Source organism: Aphis gossypii, chromosome 2, assembly GCF_020184175.1.
Source record: "Aphis gossypii isolate Hap1 chromosome 2, ASM2018417v2, whole genome shotgun sequence".
NCBI lineage: Eukaryota > Metazoa > Arthropoda > Insecta > Hemiptera > Aphididae > Aphis > Aphis gossypii.
In genome coordinates, this window is record NC_065531.1 from 85569430 (window position 1) to 85588229 (window position 18800).

Here is an 18800-nt window from a genome sequence, read left to right on the forward strand (position 1 = left end):
CGTAAATTTTCCAAGTTTAATTCGTCGTTTATCTGTGTAAACTGTTGGCGTTTACCTGACCACACCAAGTCAATAAAAAAAAAAAAAAAAAAAATTAAAAAAAAACCCATTACTAAGCAAGAATTTGATTGCTGGATGCTGGATACGGCAGTTTATCGGAAACACATTTATGTTATCGATGAATAATGAATTGGAACAGAGCTCATTCGTGTTAAGTAATGCATGCACGTGCTTGTGAGCACATTTATGTTTTCTTCACATTTTTTAAAGGTCTCTAGCGCTTAAAAAATCCTCTTCATTTTTTTTCTTTTCCTTTTTATGTTTACGAAACAAACAGTCAACTATATTGATAGTTTTTTCTAGCTATACATACTGTTGTTGTTTTTGCCGTTGGCTGAAACGATAATCTTATCGTCGTTATCGGCGCTCGTGTAAATTGACTCACAGTTAACGCTACCCCTGTAAACGTTATAAGGTGTAAAATCCTAAGCTATATTTTTTATGACTTGGTCAAAAAAGCGATTTGTCATCGCATAGTCTCTTCGCTAAATAACGGCCATAAATCTAAAAACACAGAAATCCTTATAAATAAGTATCCAACCTCCTGGCAACGACTTCATCATATTGTTATTATTAAGTAACTGTTATATAAGTTTATATCGTAACAATATTATAGAACAGTAGATAAGTACGTATTTTCACATGTTTATAAATATGTATATTATACAAATTAAAAGTAATTACGACAGTAATATTATTGTTAAGGGTATTTTTTTTGTTTTAATTCGCAAACACACAAATATAAAGATAACCTATTTTCGTCTATGAAATTTCATTTAATTTTACGTATATTCGATAATGTTACGACTCTCAAAATTGCCTATTGTAGCACCATTCTAAGACGTGTTTTAAGATTATACATAAATTATTATTCATGTGCATGATATAAATATATAGTGACTTTCATTAAATAATAACTTTTAAGTGATATTATAATTAAGTTTTATTTAAATTATTAACTTTATATAATATATTACAACAGTGATGGATTCTAATAATATTATTTAGATAGATACGTACCATACAAACAACTACCAATATCAACAAAACTAGAATACAAATCTGATGTAGGGAAGGTCTTGATTAAATTACTGATATATTATTACAGGAGTAAATTATTACCGTTAAAGCCGTATACACAAAATTAATATCAAGTCAAAATTATACATTTTATAAAATAAAAGCTAAAAGAAAACAATATTTCTATACCACATTTTTTTCTTATTGTTAGATTATTTGGTTAATTTACAATACTTTAAAAATTAATGATCGGTCAAAATATTTAGTTTATATGCTTAAGTACTTTTTGAATAACTGCAACCATAGAAAAATAAGTTTTGTTAACAATGAATACATTTTGATTTTCCACAAAAAAAATATATTACCAACTATTTAATGCTAGGTGCGTTCTTTGGAAGGTTAGGTTTTTTAAATTCAATGATAACATTTTTACTGTTTACCTTAATTTCATAAAATTCAACTTTATTAAATGGAATATATCTGGTTTATTATAATTTTTATTTCATAAACTTTCACCTATATTTAAATTAATGTTTTGTATCATATTAGAACTTTTGTAATCAAAATTATAAAAATCATTTTTTTTAAGTTTTATCTATTTTAGCACACATTTGATAAACTATTGTGTGTTGATCAATCATCCTAGAATCCACTACACTCTTCCTATAAAATATTAATTTTTATGTTATATGTAGTATAAAGTGAGATGTTATTATTTCTTAATTAAATTTATAAATTTGGATGTCATCAATGTCATAAATGTATTGACATTGATTGAACTATTTTCAATGTTTTAAAATTCAGTATACTCTACAAAATAATAATAACAAACAAAATACCGTTTGTATTTATAACTTTAGTAATCTGGTGAATTTCAAGGTTTTTGTAACTTTTATCGCACTATAGAAAGTAAATATAATATATATATAGTTATATACATTTCTACAAAGTTAGAATATGTAATTTTATTTTATTTGATTAAATTCTAAACTTAAATTATTAAGTTATTTATTGGTTCCTTGAGAATTTTTATTTTTAGCTGCTTTTATTTATATAATTTTTAAGAACTTTTACTTTTAAGTAATTGTATTCATTTTTTCTTTGAAAATTTTTATATTTTGTTATTTTTATTCTTAAAAAAAAAAAAATAAACAAAATGTTAAAAATTCTATTATTACTGTTTCAAATGTTTCAATGGAACTTTTTAAAAATGTTATACAACTTTTAAGACCCCTGGTAAAATCTGTGTAAAATATTGTCAAAGGATGTATATAATGCAACCTTTAGAACACATATTCTATCCAAGAAACTGATTACATACACATAACTGAAATAAAAAAACACACAATGTAAAAATAATATTTGAACATAAACTACAATATTATATTTTTGAACGGCACTAAAAATTCACATCGATATTTTTACTATATAGCATACGGCACATTCCAAATTTAGGTATATATTATTATTATGTACATTATTACTTACGTTTTATGTTTATTTATTATATACCCTTAATATGTTTGTAATAAATTCTTTATTTTTTAATACTACTGTATTAAAGATCAGATAAGAATGATAATATTACTTGTAACTGTTAGTAGTAGATCGTAGATCAACTCACGATGGATTGCCCTAAAAACAATAATCCTTTTTTAACTTTTATCCTTTTTTTCTAATCATTGATAAGTTCATTTAACTTCTTATAAATAAATTGATGATATAGTAACAGGAAAACAAAACAAAAATTTTAGACGCAAATATGAATAACCTATACTTATATTACCTATATACATCTGATAATTATAATAACATAATTCCAATGCAAATATTAGGTACGGTATACTAGTACCATAGTACCATAGAAGTATCATAATACAGTTGGTAAATTGTAATAATAATGATTATTTTCTTGTGTGATAGTTGATTTTTAGTTAAAAACTAAATGCATTATGTCAAAAACCAATTGTAAATAACAACGTTTTGATAAATTACACATCTATGTAACTATTTTTTTTTTTTTTTTTTTTTGATTATATTATCCAGGTTCTTCAGTTTCTTGTAATCAGTCTGTATAGGTAAACATAAGTTCAATTTGTTTACTTATTAATAATTAATATATTTACGTTTTTTATAATTAACACTAAAAAGCTTTTTTAATAGGTACAGCTAGTTTTCCAACTAACGATTTGAGTAAAGAACGACATAATGTTGTTAACTAAAATGAAAGTAAAAAGCTTTCATTGACGGATCGAATGTTAAGAATCGTGCTCATCAAGAGGATAATAATAAAACAACCATGCACCGATCTATTTACAATTTTCAAGCTCTGAAGCTATTTCCAATACCCCCTATGTAACAGTGCAATTTGTTTTCCTGATATTTGGTACTTAATTCAAATAATAACAGTATATTTTTAGGTCGATCGTTGTATCTATATTCTATATAATACATAGTTATCGTGACTATAATAATATATTTCTGTTATATTGACCATAATAATAATAATATACGCAAAGTATTATTATTGTTGTGTTTATCTGTACGAACTTACAACTAACACGGTGACTGTATTTTATTGTAATGATTTTCGTTGATCCCGTCTATCTATGGGTACTATATTATATAGAAGGCACCACGTATAATAGTATTTCAGCTTAATATCGTCGTGATACGTTTAAGGTCTGCGCATCCGGTGCATGTTCGATTGGATGGTTTTAAAGTCTCGCGTATACCGTGCGTGTATATGAACCGTGTATATATACTTTTTCCGCGTAGTTTTATAGACCAATATTACATCTAAGTGTCACGGATTTCAGTTCAGGCGATAAAATCGAAACGTCTTCGAAAACTTTATTGTATTGGGGCCCACCGTCATTCCTTCAGGCGGAAAAAATCGGATTCTGGTGAACGGTGTTCACCATTAGTGACACGTGCTATAGTGAATATTTTCCGGGACCATATCGCTTTCTCAGTTACGTACGTGCCCGACACGTATCGAGTCGCGATGATGACAGTAAACTATTCTCTATACAAACCGTCATATCGTGTTCATAATATGATCAAGTACATCAGGTATTTCTAAAATTATATTTACTACCGTCACATAATATTATATATCTTTTGTAAACTTAAATTAGTAACTATGTACCTAATATGTATTGTATTGTTAAAAATGTATAGATGTAAAATAGGTTATTTTTAGATTCTGAGCAGAGCGAGGAATGTATTGGTTTACAATGATGTTTATTTCTTTTTTATTCTGTAAACAATTTTTCTCCTCCTAAACTTGCTCAAAAGTACAAGTGTAATATATTTTCTGAAAGGTAATGTTCTTGAGCTGTTACTTTAAAGAGGTCATTTTTCGATTTTTGAAATGATACTCGAAATAAAAGCGGTAAAAAGAGAAAAAATTTACAACTTCACGATTATGTAGGTGATATAAAATAATTACGGCTTTGCTTATCACCATAGAAACGAATAAAATTAAATAAAAAAGATCCCCTCGTCCGCTCAGAATCGTTTTTTATCGAATGCAATTATAGTGCATTCAAATCGAATACCTACAGTAAAATTACGCTATCATGTCCGAGGACCGAAGGGACGATGGACAAACATCCACCACCGAAATGCGCTGACCTACTTTTTATTATGTGAATATATCTCAGAAAGTTTTTTTTTACTACAGATCAATTAAACCCTAACCCTAACCTAACCTCGACCAATGAATTTATATATGTATTAAAACTCAAATATTATTTGAAGACTAAGTAATAACTTTATTCGGTGGTTGAACCAAGGAATATAGAATATAAAACATATGTATTGATTAATGCGTATCTACATACTACATACTTTCCAGGGGTGGATGTCAGTAAGAAATTATAAAGTATTGATATTGAAAGCATAAGTACTATTTCTGAAGAGCCACACTTACCTTAATGGAAGATACTGAAATTCGAAATAATATCGATCATAAATTCCATATTTTTCGATATGGACATTTTTCCGGTCACTGATATCACTGGGTGTAATTAACAAATAGTACCCAGAATATTACAAAATAAATAAAAGATTATTTTAATAAAGTATTTAATTAATTAAACACTATTATTGCTTAGTAAAATATTCAAAAATTTATTTAAAAACAAATTTTCTTCTGTATAAAATTGTCTTTGTATGAACATGTATGTCTTTCTATGTGAACATTATACATTTAACTATCTACGATTGGGCTAAATCAAAAAATAAAAATCCAGTCAATTGCTTTCTGATAACCTCAAAAGCTTCAATTTACATTTCAATAATCTTCACGGGCTTCACACGATAGTAAAATTAAAAATATATATAATATTATATTAATAATAAATGTATGTATAAAAAATAGTTTAGACTTGTCATAAGTCATTCGTGATCATGAAAATGACGATTCAAAATGTACAATTTAGTTTCTATTACATATTAGTTGTATAATATTTCATTAAGTGATAATTACCTTACACCGACTATGAACTTTAACTTATATGACATTTTTATATTGTTTTCCGCTGAACGCTTACTTATTAATAATATTTATTATCACATTTGAAAGTGGTTAACACTGATACACGACGTGCTTATCCGTTTGGCAAACTAAACATTTCCATGCCAAAATCCTGTTTTATATAGTTTTCCATTGGGTAATCATATTTTGTACCCCTAGGCACCGTTTCAAATAAAGTCATGGCTAAAGTTAAAACAGATTAAAAATAAAATAAAAATTTAAAAAGTACATTTAAAAATAAAGGTTGCAAAAAATATAATAAAACTAAAACCCCCTCCCTCTAAACGTCTTTTATAGTGCAATAGATGGTTTTATTTTCCAATGAATATAGATGAGACTGATGAGGAGAATAATGTAGCCAATGTAAAGCTTGCAGAACTGTCAACCCAAGAGACTGACGAAAAGAACTCATTAGGGTCTTGCAAGGGTTTGTTTGTTTTTACGCACTTTTATGAATATGCCATTGAATAATTTATAACGGGATTCTACTCGCCACCTCATCGTCTTGCCCATTATATAGGTACTATGTACCCGACACCCGTCCACAGCTACCTAATGCCAACGAAGAAAACCAGCAGTATAATTACCACCGACATTTTGGCCAATAAAACCCTCGTCTTAGGTACATGACTTCCATGGGTCTCCATTATTACTTCACTGGACACTATTATAGGGTTATTCTATTACCTTTCCTGTGAACGTGAATCCATTCCCTTTAATAATGAACCCTGCCAGGATTATTAATTCATTTTGTACACGGTTGACTATAGTTTTAAAGGAAGAAAGAAATGAAACCAATTCATAAACAGCTGAAGTATAATAATATATTGTTCCTTCTGTCTTCTGAAACATAATATTGTCTTTTTGAACTTTGATCCTTATAGCAAGAATCATGAAAACTATTGAAATTGCTTTACTTGTTTAAAATATAATTTTTTCATTACCGATCAGTTGTTTTCTCCAAGGTAAATGTAAGTATTTTTGAAAATAATTTTCTTTTTGAAAATAACCTAACTTAATTACAACATAACACAAAAAAAAAAGTTAACCATTTTTATAGTTTACATTAATTATATCTCTTGTTATTTTATATAAAAATTGTAAGTTCATTATTAATTTAATAATTCAAATATTTAAAAAAAAAAATCAAATTTTGAACCAGTAGTTGATTGACCCGGGTTTTGATAACGTGCTGTGTGACTTTAAATACAAAACACGCTCTGGTTGTTCAGATGAGTGATTTATTACACGTTTTATTAATGACACCGGGCAAACACGCCAATTTATTCTAAACGTGAACGATTAATGGTTTACAAATAAATAATAATGTACGTAGTCATTAAATATTTGAATTATTTTAAATGTATTATTATTATTTACTTCCTAAAAAATATATTCATGTAATAATATGTATTAAATAAATATGGTCCAATTTTAGATAGAAATATTATGTCAATTTTTCAATCGTAGGAAAGGGACGGTAAAATGTTTCTCTTGGGAACGTAATGCGCTATTGAGATCGGTTTTGGTTGAGTGTGAACGTGAACGCCAGATATTCCAAATTTTACGATGTGCTATCAAAACAAAAACCTTTTTTTTAAAACATTTTAACTCATAGATAAATAAATTAAAACATTTAAATTAATATGTCGAGGACTCAAATGTATTTTGCCTCGCTTTTATCGTTGCCTTATACATAATAAACTCGTTAGTAAAACTATACACTGTTACCTGTTGATGTATATTTTTAAACCAAGCACGTTAATAATAAATTATTAAAACATCAAAAATAAACTATAATAATATATATTATAATTTACAAAATAAACGTATAAGTATAATACAGCAAAACCTCTAAATACCAGATACTCTCGTTCGCTGAAATTTTGTCTGCTATTTGGAAGTAGGAGATAATTGAAAAAAATTAACAATATCAAAATATAGGTATAAAAAAAATTATATACTCATGTATATTTATATGATTGCTATATATGAATATACATCTGATATTTACTATTATTAAAAACAAAATCAGTTACTAAATGAGACGATCATTTCATACGACGAATAAGATAAAATTAATAGTTAATAATAATATTATGTGAAATGCACATTGTAATAAAAAATATGTAATGCAAATTTCCGCTGTTTATAGATGTCCGTTAAGGAAGTTTTCACTATATTAAGTATTGTTTCATCTATTTTTCGTACCTGGTGGAAGGAGTCATGCGGTTTTTGAACACCACAGCGCCTCAATAGTCGGCGGATATTGTCGTGAATACTAAATGCCATACGATAATCGACTATACGATGTACCTACATATCATGTGAAACAACACGGTAGTCTACCATCGAGCTGTTTGCATATGACATTTCCCAAGTCTCACTCGAACTATGAATAGGGTCGCATCGGTCGATGAGGTATAGTGCTGTGGTCTATGTAGCGTGCGCGTAATAATAAGGAGAGGTCGCGGTGTGAGACCTCGTAAACATTTATAAGGTTTAGACGACCGTTCCTGTTTTGATATGCTTAAGTAAATATTTTAAAGGATATTATTTGACTTGATAAATAAATCAATAATGTTTGTTTCTAAACACGAAAAAATATTTATTAATGTTGGGTATTTCAAAAAAAAGCTGAGACGTCAAATAATATTTGATATTCTTTGAATGCAGACTGAGTTATTTATGTACTGTCATTATTGTTTGGAACTTCGTATTTATTCATACCATTTAACAATGTATATAATAATTTGAATTGGAAAAATCGATAATAGGAACTACTTAGAAATTATCAGGATCCATCTTATAGGTGATTTGGACTATTATAAATTAAGTACTGATTTACATTATCTATTTTAATAAAATAATGTGTCAAATACTGCAATTTTTAGTATATTCCATGAAATTGCAACTAATATGTTTACATGAAATATAAATGGAATTAATACATACGTTTATCATTTAAAAGTATCATTGATACTTCTAAAATATTCAATACTCATTTTAATGCTTTTGTTCAACTCTCGTTTTAAATTTAAGTATTTAAGTTTTTAGACAGTTAAAATTTTATTCTAATTGTGAAGTGACTCCCTCTCATTATATTACTAAAAAATGTATATTATATTTAAATTTTTATGAAGTGGCACAATTTCTTGCACATAAAACTGTATGATAACTTGAAGAATATTGGTCAACACATTTTATAATTTGCCAATATTCAAGTTTATTTAATATTAAAAAGTATATTTAGTTCACCAGCTATAAAAATATTACTTTAAAGTTTTTCAAGAATAGTAAAAACTTTTTAAGCGATAAACTAAGTAGATATGAGCCGAAACTGTTTTTTCCAACATCCAAAATAAGTTGATAATAAAAATGGTTTCCGATATGAAACCAATTCAATAGGTATTTAAAAACAGATACGCGTTATCTATTATAAACGAAATATAAATCACGGTTTAAGATATACCTATATCTTAAATCGTGATATAAATCCAGTATTTAATGTTAACCGATATTAATCCAATAATATTCATTTAAACACCCTAGAGGTTTAATTTTGATAGACTTAAGATATTTTTTTGTATATTAAATACTAAATAATAATAAACAAAATGAACAATGAACACGATATTTTTATTTTTTAAATACTCATTTAAAATAAAAAAAATATAAACTAAGACTATAATAGACAAATATTCGAAAATACTGATTAAAAAAAATCCTTTATTACTCTTAACATTTTAGACATAACTATAGAAGGGAGGGGGTAGTACATTGAAAGATTCAAACACACAAAAGATGATTTAAACCTACATGATATTATATACAGATTTAAAACGCATGGTAAGTGCCACGGAAATAATTTTTGTAATATATATATATATTGCTGTCATTTAATTTCGAATATTATATTATAATATTATCTAGGGGTTTGTATGAAAAAATAATTATATAACAAAATAACCCTATGGTTTAACTTCAAACTTAATAATTTGAAATTTAATCAAGAAAAAAATACATTTATTTATCAATACTTTTAAACATATTTTATATGCTTTTGTTTATTATATAGGTTAGGTACCAAACTTAGTCTACTTTACTTATTAATATATATATATATATGTATATAAATTCCATAATTGATATGCCTTTATCATTATTTAAGCAGACAAACACGTGTTATACCTTATACAGTACAAATGATAACAATAGTGTTATGTCCATTTTTCTCTTTTGGTTTAATCTGCATCATCTAAAAAAATATAAATTAACAAATGATTGATATCTGTTAAAAATAGTTTCATGAAAATACAAAATAACAATAGTGTTGCGAGTAAACATTGTCAGAGGATATCATAATTCATCTTTCATCACATAAATTGTATAAAAGTTGTTCCAAAGTATATTAAATGACAACCATTTATCATCAAAAAATAATCACAAGATTTAAAGTAAGGCAAGAAAGACGAGTAAAATATATATAGCAACAATATATTTTCATTGTTAATTTTCTGTAAAAGACTTCGCGTTGATATATCGGTTGATCGCTATTTATATAACAGACAATTAGTTTAGAACATGTATATGAATTCATTATTCATAACATATCTTGCTTGAATTGTTTTATACGATAATAATATTATGTACGAAACCGTCAATTTACTCTTTTAAAAGAAAAAACCAAGAGAAGCCGCTCGGTGATCTGTTCTATAGTAAATGTTGAATGTACCTATTCATTGGGTAGGTAGGTAAATACTACATTGACCTACTCAACAGTTATGGTTGTGTTAAATTTTAACTGATAAATTATTGCATATGAACCTACGATTCTGAACGGCGACAGTATTAGCTTCTATTTAGTCTCTAATTATATTATATTATAGGTACACCTAATTTATTTACATTAATATATTATATAATTGCTAGTAATATGCAATACAGTATGATGAACTAATTTATACCAAGAACATAATATAGCATATAGTAATTACTAATAATTACAATAATATTATAATATCATATAATATATAGGTACTGTTGTAAGTACTTGTTTACCGTGATATAATGGCTTAAAATTAGTCTAGATATTTAAAAAATTCTATTTTGTATGAAAAAAATTTCAATTATAACAAAACGACTAAGAGCATTGGTGAAATAATTACAAAAATAATATACATATAAATAATTTTCAAATTAAAAATTCATAATATTTTAAATTTTAATACTTAAAAATTGAATACAAGATTACTCACAAATTTATTTTAATAAATTTTAAAAAAAAAATAGCGAGTAACTATATATTTTTTTTTCAAGTGATTAAATTTCAAATATGGTTACAACATTGGATATTTTACACTTAAAATAATGATTTCTCCTCAAACGATATTTGATATTTTGTTATTCAAAAATATTAATCGTTGAAACTTTCAACTTTTATTTAAATTTTAATTTTTGATTCAAATTTTAATTTTTTAAATATTGAGGTTAATTTTAAGACAATAAAACCACGAGTCATTGATATTGACTAATAAGTTAGTAACAGGTTAACAGGTAGCAAAGTACTTTATGAAAGAAATTTTTAATAATTTTTATATATATATATAAATTATTTTTCAGAAAAACTTGTAATAATAATTGTATTATTATTTATTTTTAAAGGAATAGACTGACAGATCCCTCAAAATCGTATTTTAAATTATGGAATAAGTTATCATTAAATTTAAAATTTAACACGTCCATGCCATTGCCTTACTTGTTGAAGAGATATAGTTGACATTTTCTGTACTAAAACAGAGCAACTTCTCATTTTTTTATTTTCAAACATATATTGTATATTATTACACTTTTTTTTTCCAACCGATTTCGTGAAATAGACGGCCAAGCAATAACAAAAATGAAATTAATATTTATAACGTTATAGTTATATGTTACAGTACCTTAAATGATTACGTTATCATAGAAATAAAAAAAAAAGAGCATAAAATAAGGACACGATTATTTTTTTGATTTTTTCGTAATCGAATATTTTATAAGGTTGCCCCTAGTAACCGATGATTTACCATTGAATCTTATATTGTCTTATCTATTACTATAATATAATTTAAAAAATATATTTAAATATTATATACGAATTAATATTTTTTTCTGTACAGTAGAAAAAATATATAATAGCATAGTACGGTTGTTTACATATATTAAAAAACAGCTCTAATACTATACAGAATCAAAGGATCAGACCATTTTTTTTTGTTTGTTTTTTTAAAATTATTTTAAAAAATATTAGGAATTTTTACTTATGCATAAGTTTAACCACTTAACTTACCATTTAAATCCAATTTATTACCAAAAATCTAAAAGATTCCAATCATTGTAAAGCAATAATAAATACCCTATATTTATTGGATTATTATTGATTTAATCTAATTTAACGATTGTTTCATAAAATATGAGTCGCATGACAATTTCAATAATGTTAACGTACAATTGTTTACATCATGTCATCATGTTTTATCATATATTAATATGAAATATTAATATTAATATCATCATTTATAATATATTAATAATAAATTATGATATTGATTATTTTTATTATATTTACAGCCTCTTCGAGACACATCCAGATGTTCAACAATCCTTTATGCCATTTAAAGGAGTTGATCTAGAGGACCTGAAACACAGCAGACAGCTAAGAGATCATGCTTTAAGGTACTGTAAATGTATAAAAAATATATTTTAGTATAACATGTTATTATAAAATAAATATAATAGGAAGGTAATTTAACATAAAATAATTTATCAATTTATTATCATTTGCCAAAAAATAATCAATTATCTCAACAGTACTCAAACAGATATACTAAATTACTCTTTACTCAATATTAAATATTTAAATTATTTGTTTGTTATTTTTATTTTAACTTAACTATACCAATTTATCAATACATTTAGTTATATACTAGTTAAGGAGTTTTGAAATAATTAAATTTTAAAATCATATATTAAATGACCAATCATTACAATTATTTCAATTACAATTGAAGTATCAATAGCAATAATTAGAATTTATAACTATACCTATATTATATGTATATATTATTTTACATATTTACGATCATGTAAATTACAGTTAAACTAATTTAGGTTAGGTTAACCTACTTTTGAGACAGTTAAAACCCTAAAATAATATGCTCATAAATTCCTCTATTGATATTCAATTTAACGTGTTAGTAATATTTTATTTTCAAAAATAAATTTAAAGGATATGTAAAGTGTCAGTTAAATTTAAATATCAGACATAATATCTTAATTATGTATGTGTAAATCTTTAACATTTGACTCTATTGAAATTTTTTATAGAATCTAAATGATTTATTATTTATTTATAATTTACAAAGGCTTTTGTCTACATACAATGAGACAAGTAACAACTATACACAACACTGAGCTATATGGTAACATTTTTTTTTTCGGTCTAACTTTTTCCGGTGAAGCTCTGCCACAACAATGTCATTGTATACCTACTTCACAAGTCACATTTTTGCTGTGTTATTTAGCAATACCTTAATGTTCTACATAATTCCAAGAACCTTAGCCTTACTACATTCTACCACGGAGTCTGTTGACAGTTTTTGTTCATTCCAGTGAAGTTGTAGTGTTAATACTTTTTTTTAAAACAATTATATAGTTCAGCCTTTGAGTTCTTGACTTTTTTGGTAAAAATTGTGATTACAGTAATTTCAGTGGCTATATACTAGATTTATTGTTCGTAATATTGATTTAAACTATAAAATAAACTTTGCAAATGCCCCAGAAGCATCTATTATCAACAATTTTTTTTTTTTTGAAATATTATACAATATAATATAATAATTGATGAGTAAGTAATAGTATTTTTATAAAATTATAAATACCTAGTTAATTGTTTTTAAATACCTATTCATAATTTTAACTTAATTTTTGTTTGTTAATCACATAATTTATATATCAATATTATTATTGATATTTTATTTTATTTTATACTTGTTTTGTGATATTAGATACGCCTCGTCAAATCAATAACTTAAAATATCATAGTTCGGATAATCAAATATTTCCGAATATGCCCTATTGTCTATAATTTCTGGATGAAATTTCTACAAGTACGAGTAATCCCCTATTGAAATATTTAATCCTTGTTAGATACATAAATTCAAATTTCAATGAAGGACAAAAACCAACTCCCTTATAGGCTGTACAGTGTACATTGGAATAAAGTTACTACGGACACGAGTTACTACCGTCTTAAGTAAAAAACAACAGACCTCTTGACGTATACCAAAGCAAAACAGTCTATAGTTGTATACACAAAATATGTTCTAAAATCAAATCCTACCTAGTCTATTATTATCAGATTATAAACGACAATATTTTCGTAGCAAATACCTACCTAATATTATGTACATAACATTGAGTTTATTGTAAAAATATTGTTTTGAATATATTTGATCGGATGAGACGTTATAATATATTAGTTTTTAATGGTTATAAACATTATAATATATTTTAAAAACAACAATAACATTATAATATACATATATTATACGTATTATTATATATTATAATAACAGGATGACATGGTATGTTTTCAAAGCATCTTATGATCACAAATAACAATAATAACTATTTAAGTGAACAAACATATACTATAAAAATATATTTGTATATTTTATAATCCTTTAACAGCCGTTCATAATTTATAATTTGTATATAGCTCCGAGTGAATACAAATTAAAATCCATAGTATGTAAAATGTTAAATACTAAATAACCACTTAAATATATTGAGTAGGTAATTCATAAAAAAAAAAAAAAGAATCAGTTAATTGAAAAAAAAACTCAACACAGCTTAAACTAACAGAGTAAATATATAAACAAAGTAAACCACCCAAAATACTCTTAAGTTTTATAAATCAATGATTCAACTTCTATAGAAGTAGAAGGAAGTAGGTACATAGTACTTTCAGCGAAAAATACACTGAAAAGAATAGATCATAAAAAAGGATTTCTTTGAAATTTTCTGCGAATAGTCAAGGGACAGGTGACAGGTATTAATAACAACGTGGTTATTCTGCTGTCAGTTAAGTAAAAAACTCAAAATTTAAAACTAAGAAATAGGTAATTTATCAAAACAAGCTTGCATCTGGCACGGGGGATACTGTAAAAAACATTATACAATGTTTGAATGTTCATAGAATACACTATTATATAAATGAGAAAATTTTTGAGGTTATTCTATTTAGACAGCACAACACGTCAACACTTAGTAAATAATAAGTCTTGCTTGAAAAAGTATCGCGATAAATGTCTTTTTTTTAAAAATAACTCTTTATAAAGGAATTAAAGTTTATTTATTAAAACAAATACCTACTATGTATTTTTTTTTTTACATAATAGATTAGTTAACATAATATACAATTATTTTATTTTTTTTTTTTTGTGACAGCTTCAACTGCTAAGATTATTATTTATCAACTTCAACAAATTTTTTTCAATAATGTTATAAAAATATATATATACAGTGTAATGTTTAAATTGAGTCAAACATATTAATTTTGAATAAAAAAGAAACAATTTTCTTAAAATTGTCTTGTTAGTTCTTATAGATTTAGAACTTCATCCAGGTTGATAAGGCAGTTGTTATGTATTTCTAGGTTTGTTCTCGTATTGGAATTAGATGAAAAAGTGTCTTACTATTAAAGACTTGCTAAATATTTGATACAATATTAGTTCCTATCTTCTTATAAGATGCTGTTGGACATCTTGAAATGCTTTATTAGCTATTTGCAGTGTGCTGGTGACGAATTCATCAGTACGGTTAAAAGATATTGGGCTTTAGGATAGTATTTGTCTATGAATTTAATTTATCTACGTTTATTATTCCCTGTATGTCACCATTAAAATTCTCATAAGTAATAATAATAATAGTTTATATCCAAATACATTATACATGTCGACCAAACTGAATTTACGCTCTTAATGTATTTCCATATTAGCACTACTTACTTAGTGTCGAGCGACTTTATCGACCTCTTCATTACCTAGAATGGTAACACATTGTGTGAATGACACAATAGACTAGTGTCCATTTCAAATGTATGTTCTTACTTACATTTGAGATAGAGAGGTTATCTATCTGAATTTATTTCAAAAGTGCTTGAATGAAAATTATATTTTAGATTGGTAAGGCGTATTGAGTGAATCTTTACGGATATTAATTATTAAATATATTATTAATATTGATTATTATTTATAATCTAATTGTATAGTATTACAATAGTGTTCCATATTTACTTAGTCCTTATATAAGTTTAAAATAAATTTTAAAAATAAATTATGATTCAAGTTAAACCAGTTTGTTCTTCTTATGATTTTATTCTTAGTAGACAATAGTATAACTTCTAGCAAACATTTATCATGGATAATTACATAAAATAGTAAAAATAAATTTAACTGTAATTATAAGATCTCATTCAAAATCAATTTATCGTTGATTACGTTAATTTTAAAAATAAATAAAGTATGTAAATAAAATACAAACATTTTATCATCAAAGTTAAAATTAAACTTGAAAATAAACTCATAATTAGGTATTGGTATCAAAGTAATTAAAACTGATCATTGTATAACACATACAATTCAATCATCAAATCCAGAATGAACAATAAATAGCAATCAGTAAATTGTTTAGTCAAGCCTTTGCATTTTGTTGACTTTAAACTTGGTTTTATTGGTAGATAGTAAACCAAATGACAACCCAATTAATAGTTTTTTTTTTTTTTTTTAGTACATAAATTTAGGTTAAATTAGGTGCCATCAAGTCAAATCGAAAATGACTATGTTGAAATAATCGGGACAAAATGTGTAGAATGAAATTTAAATTTAATAATAGTATAAATATAATTTTTAATTACTTTTAAAATATACGAGTATACTTAATGACTTTTCACTGCCTATTTGAAAAAAAAATGATATATAATAATATAAGATACAGAAATTGTTTATTATAGGTCACTGGTTTTGCTCTGTTTATAGTGATATAGAACTTTAGCATAAATATTGTACAATATACATCATATTTTACATTACCTATATAACAACTATACCAATAAATTTAAAAAGGTGGCCAAGTGGGTACTGCTCAGCTGTACATTTAGTGTCGAGTGGGTCACTATAATGGATGTATTAAATTTGAATTCAATGTTATATCATTGTATACGAAAAACGATTCTGAGCAGAGACGGTCAGTCAGCATTTATGATTAAGTGCATTTCATGATATATATATTTTTTTATTTATAATACATTAATTTATTTTACTATTAGTGTTACAGTAGGCTGGTTTAATTGTTTCCAAAAACGTTACATTTATTATGTCGTTAACACATATTTAATACCTATGATAAATATATTATATATAGTTTATATTTTTATATTTTATTACAATTTAATTACTGTTATCATTTATTCAGTCAATAAAACCTTTCTGTAAACTAGTGTTCATATTACTCTTCGATATTGTAACATTTTACATAACATATACGAGAAAAGTACTGTCAACTTATAAACATGGTATTAAACTGACTGAAACATGCAACTTACTTTTATGAAATCATGAGAATCTATAGGTATTAAAAAACTAAAAAACTCTTATGGAATATCGTCACTGTATATGAAATAAAATATGTCTGAAAAATGAATTTTACAACTCAAACCATTTTTATTTTTATTAAAAATAAACAACTCTAATAAAAATAATATTTTTCATATTATCTTCTTTTGCCTAAGGTTTAAATATAATATTAAAATAACACCGTCAGGTTACTGAAAAAAAAAACTAAACAATATTTAATTTAACACAAAATGCCCACTAAAATGATCATAAAAATATATCAAATACATCTATACCCTAGTAATTATTACTTTATCAATAAAATGTATAGCTTATACCCTATACTATAGATTACAATAATATAATAACATATAATAACATATAATAACATTAATATAATGTTGCGCTATTAAGAACCTATTTTTTTTTTATTTTTTTTTTTTATGTATACTCGTATGTTAATTTAACTTTGAAGCTGGTTAAATTTTTGTATACTCCTTTATATTCATTAGTATACCTCATTATGTAGACATTAAAATTAAATAAATTTCAATGGTCAAAAAAAAATGGTATCAACAAATTGCATTACCTTTATTTGTGAATAAAACATAATAATATATCCACTGTGCAAGTTTAACAAAAGAGAAGAGTATAAAGAGAAGACCTCACTCTACGGGGTACATGTTTGTGTGCATATCTATGTGTGTGTGTGTGTGTGTTATATGACCGAATAGGCGGACAGTCAACTCGGTCAGTCCCTTTATTCGAACAGATTACAATCCGGAACCGGATAATTATTTTCACGATTTATAATAATTATTACTTTAACCACTGCACCTCCCTTTTGGTAAGAGTATTGATTTAGTTTTCCTAATAAAACGATAAAATATTCATTAGATTTAGCAAGGATAAAATGTTTTTGCAACTCTTTTGAAAAATTATACTGTCTATGGCTAATTATATAATTCATAACCGAATGTCAGTCAAACAACTATTATAGATTTTGATCAAAAGAAAACATGACATTTGTTAATAATGACTTTAAAGTTTTTTACAATGATTATAACATAATACATACTATTATTATTGAATTCTATATAGAATTATACAAATAACATTAAATTAACTAACACACAAATTATGAATACTACAGCAATGTTATTTATATAAATGATTCACTTAAACAAATTTACGTAACTATAATATTTATTGACACTTTTTTGATTACTTAAACATTTTTTATGTTAGAATTTATATGCTCTATTTATACTCTTAATTTAATTAATAACATTACAAATTAGTGAGAAGCATAACTTAAATAAATTTCTAATAGAAACTATAAGTTATAACCTAGAAAAACTTTGTATATTCATGAAATAAAAAGTTTGATAAATATTTCTTAATATAGAATATTCTAAAATAATGATTATTAATGTTATTTATATTCTTAAATACAATTATAATCTTTTATTGACTCGGTGATTTAATAATAATTAACTCCTAACCAAAAAAAAAATTATAAT

The 18800-nt window shown here is 25.2% G+C and overlaps 1 protein-coding gene across 1 annotated transcript in view; it reads left to right on the forward strand.

Moving 5' to 3' along the window:
- Positions 1 to 18800, forward strand: part of LOC114119898 (neuroglobin-1-like) — a 90294-nt gene that overhangs the window by 48663 nt on the left and 22831 nt on the right. Inside the window, exon 3 of the mRNA XM_027981637.2 lies at positions 12233 to 12337. Within this exon, the coding sequence (XP_027837438.1) occupies positions 12233 to 12337 (105 nt within the window). The remainder of the gene's footprint in view (positions 1 to 12232; positions 12338 to 18800) is intronic.